Source organism: Gigantopelta aegis, chromosome 3 (genome assembly GCF_016097555.1).
Source record: "Gigantopelta aegis isolate Gae_Host chromosome 3, Gae_host_genome, whole genome shotgun sequence".
In the NCBI taxonomy this organism is placed as follows: domain Eukaryota; kingdom Metazoa; phylum Mollusca; class Gastropoda; order Neomphalida; family Peltospiridae; genus Gigantopelta; species Gigantopelta aegis.
The window spans coordinates 45,094,397-45,110,179 of NC_054701.1; the positions used below are offsets into that span (position 1 = coordinate 45,094,397).

General features: G+C 38.5%; 1 protein-coding gene across 1 annotated transcript; it reads left to right on the top strand.

Annotated features, from left to right (window-relative positions):
• Nucleotides 1-430: 430 nt before the first annotated feature.
• On the top strand, nt 431-15,536 carry LOC121390520 (fatty acid-binding protein-like). Its single transcript, XM_041522353.1, has 4 exons — nt 431-594; nt 11,806-11,978; nt 13,481-13,582; nt 14,431-15,536. Exons 1-4 carry the CDS (start codon nt 525-527, stop codon nt 14,479-14,481), a joined length of 396 nt encoding a protein of 131 aa, XP_041378287.1. The 5' UTR covers nt 431-524; the 3' UTR covers nt 14,482-15,536.
• The last annotated feature ends 247 nt before the right edge of the window (nt 15,537-15,783 follow it).

Consider the following 15,783-nt stretch of genomic DNA (forward strand, 5'->3'; position numbering starts at 1 on the left):
TATGCATGCATGGATGGATGGATGGTTGGTTGGTTGGTTGGTTGGATGGATGTATGGATGTATGGATGGATGGATGATTGGTTGGTTGGATAGATAGATGGATGCATGCATATGTGTACACATGCGAGCATGGATATGGTGTGTGTATGTCTTCATCTCTCTCTCTCTCTCTCTCTCTCTCTCTCTCTCTCTCTCTCTCTCTGAACACAAATATAATACCACAATCTCAATGTACAATAAAAATATAATACCACAGCAACTTAAAATAACTTCACAATTTTAAAATAATTTGAGATACTAAAACATAGTAACCCATGGATACAGACATTCTATATTTCACATGTGATAATTAACAACACTTTGCAGAAACTAAATGATAGAGTGTGCAGTCACATGACGTTAATCAAAAAGCCACGTGATACAGTCTGTCTGCGTTGTTGGTGGTTAGACGATAACCAAGTGTTCTGCACACACGTTTGTTCTGGTGACTGGGCTTTCAACCAAACGATAACATAATTCTTAACATGGCTGCTTTTATAGGAAAATGGACTTTTGTATCTGAAGAAAACTTACAAAAATTTATGGAAACTGCAGGTAAGTGTATCTATATTTATTTATTTGGTACTTGCAGATTAATTGAATCTATCACCGTTGTGATATGGGTCCCCGATGATTCGCGGTACTTTGTGTTAGTATATTTTAACTGCTTTGTATTTTTATTACAATTATTATTTGAAGAAACTTTTTAATTGTTACTTGAACCAAAGAAGCAGAAAAATCTACATAACTGATACAATCAAAAGTGCACACGTGCTTACAATCGGCCTACTCCCGCTCTTTGAAACAAAAGCAAAAAATGTAACTCTGTTGAGTTGCGTTATAATATTGTTATATATAACATCACATTGGTAAATTAAAAATGTTAGGTAGGCCAACAATATAAATTTACAATGAACTTGAAAGATGAGTATGAGAGTAGGTAGATGGTAAAACATTTTAAAACACACAGAAAACTGAGTTTTAAGGGGTTCTTTTTTATTGAAAATACATGGTTATAAATTATAATTATTATACAAATAGTAGAAAGAAAGAACACAGACATGTATGGAAATATATGCACACAAATTAAAGATCAAAGAACGTCAGGAATTATGTAACGCTCACTTGTCGCATGTTCGTAATATTCATGGTGATGGGTGTTTCTGACTCGGTGTGGTACACGGGCTGAGGTCTGTGTAATAAATCAAGAGAGGCAGGTGGTATACACCTCGGAATACGTCTGGAATGCTTCCATCTCTCGTATTTATTGTCACAGACTGCAGTGTGATTCATGTTCCTGAGAATGTTTCAGAACTGCTCAAAGAACGCATTAATAGAATGTGAAGATAAAATCAAGTTTGAGAAACTTCTAACCTACAAACATTTCGGAGACCAGAAATATATAGGAGGATATAGGTCTACAGACTACAGGCAATGATAATTTTAGAAAGAAAATGCATTTATGTGTAACAGGCATTTTAATCGTCAAGAAGGGCATGGTATGCTACAAGGCTACAAGGAATAAGAATAATTAAAGACACAAATTTTAAACTACGTCTTTGGGGCGAAAGAGACGATCGACCTGCTGCTGACTGTGGTGTTCATGGAGGCGGTAAAACTCACGATTTGTATTTAATAAGCATAAAGAAACTGAACGCCGAAGAAGAAGAAACGACGTCTGTTTTGGTGTTTAACATATGATACGACATTTGGTCGAAATAAAAATTAAACGAACCCCGCTGCCGCCATACAGGCTCCTCCTACCGATGCATTAAATAGAAAGGGATCTTTTATAATGCACTTTTCAGTACACATCACGGTTTTCGATGTAATAGTTGTGCGGTGTAGGTTGAGACGGGCGGTCGATCCTGCGACCCATAGCAGCTTAGGCGAGTGGTCTCCCTCTGAAACACCACACACACGCGCGCACGCGCACACGCACACGCACACGCACACGCATAAGCACACACCATTTCATTGCAGTGACTACAAAGTCAAGAAAATTCCTCCTTTAACAAACGTCCCAAATTTATCAATTGTTCTTTAAGTTTGAGACCCGGAATAAATGACATTGCAGCTCACCCCCACCAAACCCTTTCGTCGAATGGCCCTGACAAGATTACGAGATATCTAGGATCATAGATTTTTTTTCTTTCTTCTTCAAGGTACCAAGTACAACGATTACGATATTTATGACTCACAAAAGACAACGTCCATACACTATCGTCTTAGATAGGAGAGGGTGCTATACGATAAGATAAATATTCAATAGCTATATTTTACCGACTCAACAGTTTTTTTTGCTTTGTTTAACGACACCACTAGAGCACATTGATTTATTAATCATCGGCTATTGGATGTCAAACATTTGGTAATTGTGATATATAAGGCCTAGTCTTAAAGAGGAAACCTGCTACATATTTAACATTAGTAGCAAAGAATATTGTATATACATCATACCACAAACAGGATAATACATACCACGGCCTTAGAATGTGGGTATGATTCAGACGTATATAAAGTAATTATAACGTGTTTCATTTTCATTTTTTATTTATGTTCGTTTCTATATCAACTTATGTTTCAAGCATAGGGTAGGGTGAGCCAATACACATATTCTTCACATATATATTAAATTGAAAATGCTTTCAAAATTCCGGTTGCAGTCTATTAAGAACCAGAAGTTGAAAGTGCAGGTGTCAAGAAATTAGAGACGAGTGCATACAGCAACAAAACAAACAGTGAATTGTTCAAACAGCAAAAGAAAACATCATTTACCACCTAACCTCGACAATGTACGCGCGTCTGTTAATTTGAGAACAGTTTGCTTTTTAGTGGTTCAAATATTTTATTTGTTTTGTGTACTATCGTTAGGGTCAATGCAATACTCACTTCTTTTTCTTCTTTTTCTTCTTTCTTCTTCTTCTTCTTCTTCTTCTTCATAAACAAAGATATTCGAATAACTGACAACCGTTGATTATAATATGTAGAGAGAGATAGAAAGAGAGATAGGGAGGTAGAGAGGTAGAGAGAGAGAGAGAGAGAGAGAGAGAGAGAGAGAGAGAGAGAGAGAATGACTTTTTTAAAAGTACAAAGCGACAGACAAACCCGCTGTAGGTTAATTTTTTTTCTTCTTTTTTTCCTATTTATATCCACTTAGGGTTCAAGTAAACTCTTCTGACATTCATGAATTAATGCTGAACCAACAATAAACAATTCTGAACTACGCTGGTACGCAGTGTAAACAGAATGTACTGTGCTTGGTAAAAATACGTTTTCAAGTGTCACGAAGAACCGCGACGGAAACTGTTATCTGTATAGATGTTCATAGTCGGCCCAGATACATCCTGTTTATAATACATACATCCCCATCCATTAAATTAAACATGGATGCAGCAGTTTAGCTATTTTTCTGGTAGGGGTGAGATGTAGCTCAGTGGTAGAGCGCTAGCCTAAGGTGTGATCTCCCATTAATGGACTCGTACACCTCCCGTCAATTCCAACCAGAGCCTCACTTGTACATTAAATGTGAACTTCAAAACCGTAATACATGGTATCTCTGCACAATGCAGAGTCGAATGGGCATTTGGCAAAATAGAGATACATTCCATGAATCTCTTTATAGTGCCTCGTCTATAGGAGGATTCCGTGGTGTACACATGTTTTTCAGCTTTTTATCTAATTTCAGGGGTTTTTTGGTTTTTTTTTGTAAAACAATTTTAACACAGTAGCCTGGATTTGATGTGAAATGCTGGAAAATTACAGAGGTTTCAGTTATTATTTTTAAATGGGTATAGCACCCGGCCAGGGCTGTGTACAGTTTCCTGTCTATGGGAAAGGGCATACAAAAGACCCCTTGCTGCATTTCGGTAGAAGCAGCAAGGCTATTTTTGTGGAAGCGAGTTTCACCTCTCTCAACCAAGTGTTGTGGTAACCACACCAGACACCAATCATATGGATATCTTTGTCGAGTGACATGATAGCACATATCACGGCCTTTGATATACCAGTCGTCGTGCATTGACTAGAACTTGAAATAGCATTTTTGCCCACCGACGCGAATCGATCCACGACCAACCGCGCATCAAGCGAGCGCCTTACCACTGGGCTACGTCCCGATCCCTTGATACTAATGGGGAAATGTAGCGGGTCTCCTCTATTGAGACTATACGTCAAAATTACCAAACGTTTTACATCTAATATGATTAATAAATCAACGTGCAATAGCATTGTCGTTAAACAAAACAAACCTTGGTCGAGAGATGTGCAAGCGTTATGAACATTTCCAACTTAACAATCCAACAATCACCAACAGTAATAGTTTAATAAACAGAGAATAATACATGAGTGGCCGTTAGATACCATTTATCTCATAACGAGTTCTTTTAAAATGTATCTAACGAACGAAAGAGAGTTTGATACGTTTTTAAATAATGAGTTGTGAGATAAATGGTATCTAACGGACACGAATGTATTATTCTATTTCTTACATATCATCAAAAACCAGGTTTTATGCAAATTTTAACATCTTTTTCGACTAAAAGTTATTTACAGCCGTTGCACTTGTAGCTGACTTACGCGTCACAGACACTGATTGCCAGGTTATCTATACGTCACAGTGTAATCGATTTCCACCGTGCTGTTTTTTTTTATTGGACGTATGACATTGGTGACCTGGTCATCACCTAGGTGCAGTCAGTCGTATGTCTTGAAATTGTTAACACACGTACGTGTGTAAACAACTATTTGTTATAAAAAATAACGCATGGTGTTCTCACTAACGGGTGAGTAAGATATGAATATAGCTTTAATACTGTTATCTGAAAACAAACAAAGCAATGTTTTGGATAGCAGTTATTAATTTTTATTTTTTTTTATTTTTTTTTATTGTCCCCAGAAATATTTGGCAGTGTCAGGGTTGAGGTGCCCTGAGCTCTCTGACGTACACATATTTTAATTGTATTTCATATAGACTATTTACATGTACACAATGTTCATGTTTAAAACATATACTGCATTAAAAAAAACTCTCTCATCCACTCGCCTACTCACCCCCCCCCCCCCCCCCCCCACCCCACACACACACACAAATATCCATGTACATCAGTTTTCATATATGTCGGTAATTAGTTTTAATTATTTCTGGGAGCACATCTAGAGCACATCGATTTATTAATCATCTGCTATAACATTTGGTAATTTGGACATATACTTAAAAAAGAAACCCTTTAAAATGTATTAGCAGCAACGGATCTTTTATATATACCAGTACACTGGTTGGAACGAGAAATAGCCCAAAGGGCCCACCGACGGGGATCGATTCTAAACTGACCGCACATCAGGCTAGCGCTTTACCACTGAGCTACGTGCCCTACCCTTCCCACTGTGATAAAGCAACTTTTAAAGGGACATACCCTAGTTTTTAAACACTAAGGGAAATTTTTGACTATTAGAGCCTTTTTGATAACTGAAATCATACTTTTACTTAGATTTTATTGTTTAGTTTATCTATTTCCGTACATTCGAAGTGTTTTTGGTCATCCTGGTGTTTTTCATATCACAAAATGCATTTCTCATATTTTTTAAAAAACGCACGTGCGTCTGAGAAGTAACAGGTATTCAGTTGGAGTTTTAGTCTATTTTTAGAGGGTATTTCACCATTTCAAAGTCACAGACTCGTGTTTCACTCAGTTGTAACTTTATCTAAATGTGTTACAGGTTTGTAGATTAACTAAACTTAATTTTAATTTTCACGGGTTGAAACTAGGATCTGTCCTTGTAATGTTTACAAGAGGTCTGGGCTGTTCTGAAGCCTCAAGAGTGACTAATTATAATGTGCATAACCTTGGCATTCTCTTGTAACAAAACCCGTCTGTTAAAGTTAGAGACGTCCCGTGATACATATGGACTGTCAGGAGAACGGACGTGCACGGGATATGTTCGCCAATTGACCCCGCTGTAGTGGACTGTCCGGTGCCACGTCTGGCGGGTCGCTAAAAACAATTCTTCATAGTCCTAAATGTCACCACTTAGACCACATTGTGCATATTAAATCCGACTCCGTAGCGCCGGTACGTTACCATTATGGAAATATGAAATTATCATTAATCAGGGGCCCATTTCACAAAACATCGTAAGCCCAGTTTTGCACGTAAAAGTAAATCTACGACTAAACCACAATTCTTATTTCTATTATAAATATAGTTAGAAATACACATATTTCATTTTCTTTTGTCCTTAAAATGCTCTATTTCCCTTAATGATGTAATATTTGTCTTGAAATAGATGCCAAACAGATGTAAATGTATGTCCGGTATAATTGCTAGTCACAGACGTAAACTTACGATGTTTTGTGAAATTGCCCCCTGTAGTTTTGTTTTAATGCAGTCTAGCTCGAGTACTCTGACTGCAAGAGAGCCCATGTGCGTCTAGCTCTCCTACAGTCAGAGTACTCGGGCTAGATGCAGTCTAGTACTGCCAGGAGCATTTACAAAAGTGTGTGAAGTGCACGGGGCATGGCCAAGGGAAAGATATTGTGAATAAGGGGTGAAGCGGGATGTGATGAGTGGAACATTGTTAGTAAGCCTAAATATGAGTTCCAGGGATATCTTGGTAGGGTGCAGTTCGCAATCAAAATCCGCTTCACTGGTTTTCAAGTAAACTGGTAGCCATACGGATCTTTCGTCTTATACTGTCAGTCTTCCTGTATACTGTCGGTCTTCTTGTATTTTTGCGTCATACGAATCTTTCGTCTTATACTGTGAGTCTTCTTATATTTTTGCGTTATACGGATCTTTCGTCTTATACTGTGAGTCTTGTATGTTTGTGTCGGATCTTCGGTCTTATACTCTCGATCTTCTCGCGGTATTTTTTCGCCATACGGATCTTTCGTCTTATACTGTGAGTCTTATATATTTGCGTCAGATCTTCGGTCTTTGTTATACTGTGAGTCTTGTATTTTTGCGACATACGGATCTTTTGTCTTATACCGCGAGTCTTGTATGTTTACGCCATACGGATCTTTCGTCTTATACTGTGAGTCTTATATTTTTGCGTTGGATCTTCGGTCTTATACTGTGAGTCTTGTATTTTTGCGCCATACTGATCTTCCGTCTTATACTGTGAATCTTCTTGTATGTTTGCGCCATACGGATCTTTCGTCTTATACTGTCAGTCTTCTTGTATTTGTACGCCATGTGAATCTTTCGTCTTATACTGTGAGTTGTATGTTTGTGCCATACTGATCTTCCGTCTTATACTGTGAATCTTGTATTTTTTCGCCATACACATATTTCGTCTTATACAGTCAGTCTTCTTGTATTTTTACGCCATCTGAATCTTTCGTCTTATACTGTGAGTTGTAACTTTGCACCATACGGATCTTACGTCTTATACTGTCAGTCTTCTTGTATTTTTACTAAGTGTCCGACGAATCTAATGTTAATCTCGATATTCTAGAATCAGTATTTCAAATTATTTAAATTTATGCTGAATAACTATCTCGAGCGACAGACATGGTTATAGTATGTTGTTTAGAGACAAAAAAACGGTAACCGTTGATAACATGTGGGGGGGTGGGGGGGTCCTAATGTAGCCCAGGGTAAAGTGCTGATTGGCGGTCGGTCTGTGGAAGGTGGACCCACTGGGCTATTTCACGTTCCAGCCAGTGCACTACGACTGGTATATCAAAGGCCATGGCATGTACTGTCTTGTCTGTAGAATGATGTATATAAAAGATCCCTTGCTACTAATTGAAAAATGTAGCGGGTTTCCCCTTTAAGACTTTTATTTGAAATTACCAAAGATTTAACATAGCCGATGATTAATAAATCAATGTGCTCTAGAGGTCAAACAAAAATAAACTTTAACTGTAGGAAATTATGTTAGGATTCTAGCTGTGAGGCAAGATTGCATCATTAAGAGGTTCTAAGAGAATCGTAATATGATATTCCCCCCCAAACAGACGCCCGAAGCACAAGGATCTACGGTATTTTTGAATCACAGGTCAGCACAAGTTCAACAATAATTCTTTCACCAAGATGCCAACAACTGTATATGCTGGAATGAGTCGAGACATCCGATACGCACAAAAGCGGCCTGCCAAGACAAGGACCATATGCCATGATGGTCGCCAGTCAAGTTAATCTGTGTAAATAGTTATAATTTAAAGTGCGCGCTCACGCAGCAATTTGCAGTAACGACTTGCAGCTTGGAATTTGTTTGTAACAACGGTCTCAGTGGCGCGCTGGTTATGCCATCTGGGCCCTGTTTTACGAAGCGATCTTAGCGCTAAGATCAACTTAGGTGCATAAGGTAGTTATGCACTTAAAGGGACTGTCTTGAATTTTCAGCCATTGTAAGATGTTTGCGATAACAGAGCCTTGTTGGCGACTACTATTTCATACTAAATACATTTTCTTGTTTATAATACCAGTGTTTGCGGTCGTATACTAATGTTTGTAGCAGTCAGTTTTTACTTTAATTCGTGATATATATTTATTTTTAAAATCCAGTTTGGGCTACTACAAGCATTAGGACAACAACAAACACCTTGTAAATACAGACACTGATATTTTAAATAAGAAAATGTGTTCAATTTGTATCAAAAAGGCTCTAGTGGTCGGACAATTTTTACAATGGTTGTAAACTAAGGACTGTCCTTTTAAGATGATCTTAACACTAAGATTACTTCGTAAAAACGGGGCCCGTTGATTAAAAACATGGCTGTATCTAGCGAGTTGAGTGAGGTGGGGACATGGGGATAGTGCCTCCCTCCAAAAATACAAAAAAGTACCCTTATTTTTTAAAAGTGCATTTTTTTTTTTGTCTACCAGGAGATCACCCTATATTACTGAACCCTGTTGTTGTGTGGTGTGAGGTTTTTTTTAAAATTTATTTTTCTTCCTGCCACATCTTTCCAGAGTGATGATTTCTGGAATAACCTTTGGTATATCGTCTGATCAAACAGTTATTTCAACAGTCGACTAACTGACACCGTTGATAACAGGTTGCGTCTAGGATATCTGATATTATATGGCCTCTTGACTGCCAACAAACTGAGACTGATCATCACATCTGTAGAAGCGAAGTGCTTTATGTCTTCCACATGACATTTAATACCTCAAAATAGGTATTCTACGACATTAGGATGGCATCTCCTTTACAAAAAAGTAAATCTCGTTAGCCATTAGTAAAGATTTGTTTCATAGAAAAAAAAAGAAACCTTTTTTTCTCTGTTATAATCTGTTTTTGATTAAGGTATCATATAAGGCTTTAAATCGTTTTGTGCTTTCATGTGGTAACCATATAGTCCTGCTTATGACAATATGCATACCCCCCCCCCCCCCCACCCCCACCCCCAAACTCACACACTTCTTTTCGGTAGAAGTAACCTGTGTGACGGCTGTCCCTCTGTCTGTCTGTCTGTCTGTCTCTCTCTCTCTCTCTCTCTCTCTCTCTCTCTCTCTCTCTCTCTCTCTGCGTCTCTCTGTCTGTCTGTCTGTCTGTCTCTCTCTCTCTCTCTCTCTCTCTCTCTCTCTCTCTCTCTCTCTCTCTCTCTCTCTCTCTTTCTCTCTCTCTCTCTGGGGCAGGACGTAGCCCAGTGATAAAGCGTTCGCTTGATGCGCAGTCCGTCTAGGATCGATCCCCGTCGGTAGGCCTATTGGGCTATTTTTCGTTCCAGCCAGTACTCCACATCTGGTGTAACAAAGGCTGTGGTATGTACTGTACTGTCTGTGTGATGGTGCATATAAAAGACCCCTTGCTGCTAATCGAAAAAGTAGCCCATGAAGTGGCGACAGCGGGTTTTCTCCTTCAATATCTGTGTGGACCTTAACCACATGTCTGACGCCATATAACCGTAAATAAAATGTGTTGAGTGCGTCGTTAAATAACCCCTCTCTCTCTCTCTCTCTCTCTCTCTCTCTCTCTCTCTCTCTCTCTCTCTCTCTCTCTCTCTCTCTCTCTCTCTCCAAATATTACACACCAAATAGCCGTACTTTATAGACGATACACCAGCAAAGATTCCATGTCCCGGCAATGATTCCATGTCCCACCCATAATGTTCCATGTTTCCGTTGGCTGGAAATGCCATTTTTAAGACCTGAAATTCAAAATGTCTCTCAAATACATGCATTTCCCCCCAGACCATCGAACACCCCCCCCCCCCCCACACACACACACTTTCAAATATATTCGGCGAGCTTTGTGGAATATGGGTATGGGAACTTGTTTTTCGTGCCCATATCCAAAATAGGTTCAGGCACGCCCATCCCGGACTTAATTAACCTCTGGCATCGCCAGTGGCCAATTCCGAGACAGGAGTGCTTTGTGGAATAGATGGTCTCATTACCCAGGTATCGCTTAAAGAGGTTGCAACTTGAGCTGCATTGACTCACTATGTAGGCGTCTAAATGACGGTGACCTTTAAACAGTAATGGTCACATCTATAGAGAATTCCACTATCTATGATTACGAAGCGATACCGACCATTCACTGCCTCCTATATTCATAGCTTTTATGTAACCAGTCCAAACCACTACATATATAGGCCCTAATAACTGTAGGTCTAACTGGTCCCTAGGTAGATTCCAAACGCATCGACAACAATTAATGCCCTCTCGAGAGCACGAACATATTTGATAATTCTAACATATGGTCTTGGAGAGGAACCCGCTACATTTTTTTTCCATTAGTAGCAAGGGAAATATCATATTACGATTCTCTTAGAACCTCTTAATGATGCAATCTTGCCTCACAGCTAGAATCCTAACATAATTTCCTACAGTTAAAGTTTGTTTTTGTTTGACCTCTGGAGCACATTGATTTATTAATCATCGGCTATGTTAAATCTTTGGTAATTTCAAATAAATGTCTTAGAGGGGAAACCCGCTACATTTTTCCATTAGTAGCAAGGGATCTTTTATATGCACCATTCTACAGACAGTATAGCACACACCACGACCTTTGATATACAAGTCGCGGTGCACTGGCTGGAACGAGAAATAGCCCAATGGGCTCACCGAAGCGACCATGATCGATAAATGGAGGACGATTATTACTGAACCCGCCACAACTCAAGTTTTTCACACCGTTCAATTTGTTCTATTTGGGAAAATAGTGAAATGACATCTTAAAGGTACAAGAAGGAACGAAAAGAAAAAGAAGACATCTTAATGACCTAACAAAATATTACCTGATAATATATACATTTGATTTGTCCCTAAAAGTACTTTATTCAACCATGAACGTAACCACTTGATACCACTTATTAAATGATATTTTCGCAAGGAACAGGTCCAGTTGACTGCCGTAAATACATCGTGCTAAATATTGCATACAAACCTGAATTACATAAATACAACGGTAAAGGAAGCCGCCATCGTTGTCACTTAAACATAGAAGTGGCTATATTGACGGCAGCCGTGCATATAGCCTCAGTTAATGAGGGCTGGCTATCTATATAGCAGTGGGGTTTTTTATTGTTGTTTTTTGTTTTGTTTTTTGTTGGTTTGTTTGTGTTTTGTTGTTGTAGTTTTGTTTGTGTTTTTTTTGTTTGTTGTTGTTTTGTTTTGGGGGTTTTTTGGGGGGAGGGGAGAAATCTAAACATTTCCGTACTACGCACGGGGTACATCTTGTCCCACTATAAAATCCTAGCTACGCTAATGGACAAAAAGGGCACTAAACCAAAACGGCACTTTTTTTTTTCTTTTTCTTAGCCTCCCCTCTATAAATTACGGTGCTGATATTAACCGTCTTCATTTTCAGGTGTTCCTGAAGCCTACATGAAAGACGTATTGGCAAATAAGCCACAAGTGGAGATCAGTAAGGATGGAGATACTTACGTTATGAAGACAACCGCAGGAGAACGTGTCAGAGAGTCACGCCTTAAAGCAGGGGAACAATTCGAGGGCATGTCTGTCACCATGCAGCCAATGAAAGTGAGTCATATTGGTCAGCTGACGTGTGTCGTGTGCATAACACACCATTCCATTGGCTGGCTAAAAATAAATGTTTCAAAACGTTTGAATATTCATGTTTCATTAGCCACACCTTTATTTATTCTGCTAAATATCAAAGTTAAACAGGTCATCAATTTAACAAGCGTACGAGACAGAGGGCAGGCAACTGTCCCCTTAATGCTGGAGCAAAACCTCAAATTTGGGCAAAATGATACAAATATTCCGGCAAAATGTGCTAACCTGAGACCTTTTTACCATGTATTTGCATCATTCTGCACTAGTTTTAATCCATGTAACAATGCGCAGTGATTCGTTTGCAACCATATATAGCTGTTTGGTAGTGATGCTAATATGAATAAATGTTATTCAGATTCGTTTCATTTTGGGAAAAAGCCAGCCAGCCTGCCACCGCCCCCTAAACAAATGACAGCCCGTACGCCTAGATGATCAATTTTAAAAGAGGGTTGGATTCAAGATGAAGTCATGGCCACTTAACGCCATGCCCACCCCATCCACCTTCGACTTTTGCTGTACATAATACAGGCATAAGCGACTCCTTAAATTCGAGCAAAAATAACACATATTCGGGGAAAAATATGCTAACCTGAGACCTTTTTACCATGTATTTCCACCATTCTACCCTCAAAATTAGTAATAATCCATGTAAAAATGTGCATTGATTCGTGTGCAACTCTACATAGCTGAATGCTATAAAGTGAATAAATGTTGTTATCCATATTCGGGCATTTTCGTTTAATTTAAAAAAATGGGAGCCCATACGCCTATGAAAACAGGTGTAATTCTAATATATGTCATGGAAACCATTTGCACATGCCACAAATGGGAGCCCGTACGCCTATGAAGACAGATGTAATTCTAATATATGCCATGGAAACCATTTGCACATGCCACAAATGGGAGCCCGTACGCCTATGAAGACAGGTGTAATTCTAATATATGCCATGGAAACCATTTGCACATGCCACAAATGAGAGCCCGTACGCCTATAAAGACAGGTGTAATTCTAATAATCATATTTGCCACAAATGGGGAGCCCGTACGCGGAAAGGTGTAATTCTAATATATGTCATGGCAACCATTTGCACATGCCACAAAATGGGAGCCCGTATTCGCCGAAAACCATTTGCAATGCCACAAATGGGAGGTACGTGAAGACATTCTAATATATGTCATGGCAACCATTTGCCATGGCAGGTGTAATTCTAATAATGTCACCACATGCAACAAATGGGAGCCCGTACGCGTATGAAGACACATGCCATGGCAACCATTTGCACATGAGAGCCCGTACGCGTATGAAGACAGGTGTAATTCTAAATATCATGGCAACCATTTGCACATGCAACAAATGGGAGCCCGTACGGTATGAAGACAACTATTTGCACATGCCGTACGCGTATGAAGACAATGTTTTATATGGAAACCAATAAACCATTGCACATCATTATTTTGCGTTTCAGGCCACAGTTACTGTTGAAGATACCAAAATGGTTGAGACGCAAACTGTGGGAGATACCACAATTACTATTACTCGCCAAGTGAATGGAGATGAGTTGGCATCGGTGAGAAGAATCGATTGTTTATCTTAATATCATTATTTTACTAGTTTTACTATTATTTGCAATAAATAAGTACAAAAACATCGTCCCGACATATAGTCATAGCATAACCAACTTGATAATATCAACATTGGACATAAGCAATAACCCGTAGCAACTGAACAGAAATGGCGGGTCGAAGGGAGTGACCTTTTCAGGGTTTTGGTCCTTGTGCCCTTTTATCCTTGGTCCCCTCACTAAAGTATTTACTGGGTCCGCCCCTAAGCCGTTAAAACGCACTCTACGTGGGAGATGTTATACGGCTGCTAACCCAACACCTACCGGACTTATATATGCTAGTCTCAGACTACCAACTGTCATGACGGGGTTGACCAACCTCGTCAATCTTTGAACTTCCACGACTGTCCGTAGCCCAGTGATAAAAGCACAGCTACTAGTCTGAACTGTTATGTCATGATTTTAGGGTTTGGATTTTCTTTTTGCTACATTTGGAATAACCGTATTTTAAAAAATTATTCATATCCCAAAGAAACAAATCCATTGTTAGAATTTTTTTTCCTTTACAGTTTTGGCGGCCAACTTTAATTCAAGATGGCGGCTAAGCTAAATCCATATGGATCATTATCCGAACTTGTTTGTCAGTTATAGATTCCTCTACCTATTAAATTAAAGGTATGCGTCCAACAAAACATATATTGCATAATAACACCTATACCACCAAGGCCGAGCGCTGTCGTCTGACATAGTACAAATCGACAGCAGCGAACCTTTTTAAAAGGCCGTGTTTAACATTTTCAACACAATGCATTCATTGTGAATAACTAATACGTTTTGTTTGCTTTTCTTTTCAGGTTATGGAAGTGAAAGGTGTTTCTGCAACAGTGAAGTTTAAGAAGGCATAGAGTCAATTTAGGACATACGTTTCGACCTTGTCATCCTGTGTTAACAAGTCGAACACGTTTACTTCATTGTTTAACTATTTAAAGCTGCATTCTCGAGTTAATTTTAATATTTAATTATTTAGAATAGATTATACAGTTTCATTTTCTTCCCACAGCGTATCATTTTTATTTGTTTAATTATTCCTTTTGGCTGGTGTGTCTACGTGTAGGTCACGTAAAAAAAAAAATATTCGCTGTACTCAAGGGGAGGGGGGGGGGGGGGGCACCTACATATTTAAGTGAAATAATGTATTAAAATGGCGACGGGGCATGTTATCTTAATATACAGTAATAACGAAAACACACGAGTTTATTACACTGTAAATAATGATCGATGTTTCACTAGGAGGCGAGATTGTAGCTTTAAATTATTATTTTATCTTAAAATACATCATTTGTTAAGTATAACAGTATTATGAAAGTATTAATTTTTGTCTGTTTTTCTCTCTCTTTTTTTAACCCGTGGACAAAGGTTCTATATACGACAAATGTCAGAGTTTATTCTCAGGACAGCCTTGTCAGGAGATGAACGCGTTAAAGGTGCATCGTCTTCTAAACACATTGCACGATACAACTGGTTCAAATGTACAGTTTATTGTTTAGAATATTCATTTCTATGCATCCGGTGTATTCTCGGTTGTCTTAATATGTAAAGTAGTCGTGATGCTGTTTTTTGGGTGTTTTTTTTAGGTGGTTTCAGAAATGCATTCTGTTGAACAGTCATTCACTTTTATCATTACTGTTAATTATTTATATGTATGAATTGTAATGTATTTATGTATAAAACACTGTGAAATGATCGGCAATCTAAATAAATATATTCGTATTCATATTAAAATTTACTATTTCAAGTAAGGAACTCAACTTTAGACAGGAATTCCCTCGAGTGTAGTAAGGAGACCATGCACCTTTAAGAACTGTCAGACCACTTGTTGTTTTTCAACTAATCTTCTCATTACATGTTTAATAAACATTTGTTGTTGTGCACCACAAAATTAAAACACAGTTTGTTGTAATTTGTTTTTAATGTTGTTTTTTTCACATTGTAACAATAAGTGTTAGAAGTTTGCTTTGTTTAACGACACCATTACAACACATTGGCTATTGGATGTCAAACATTTGGTTATTTTGACAATAATCTTAGAAAGGAAACCCAGTATATTTTTCCATTAGTAGCAAGGCAGCTTTAATATGCACTATCCCACTGACAGGATAGCACATACCACAACCTTTGATATACCAGTCGTGATACACTGGCTGTAT

Excerpts from the sequence above, each read along its gene's own strand:
- LOC121390520 (XM_041522353.1), top strand. The coding sequence starts at position 525 with ATGGCTGCTTTTATAGGAAAATGGACTTTTGTATCTGAAGAAAACTTA. Across the intron at positions 595-11,805 it reads AAAATTTATGGAAACTGCAG|GTGTTCCTGAAGCCTACATG; the intron begins GTAAGTGTATCT and ends CTTCATTTTCAG. Across the intron at positions 13,583-14,430 it reads ATGGAGATGAGTTGGCATCG|GTTATGGAAGTGAAAGGTGT; the intron begins GTGAGAAGAATC and ends TTTTCTTTTCAG.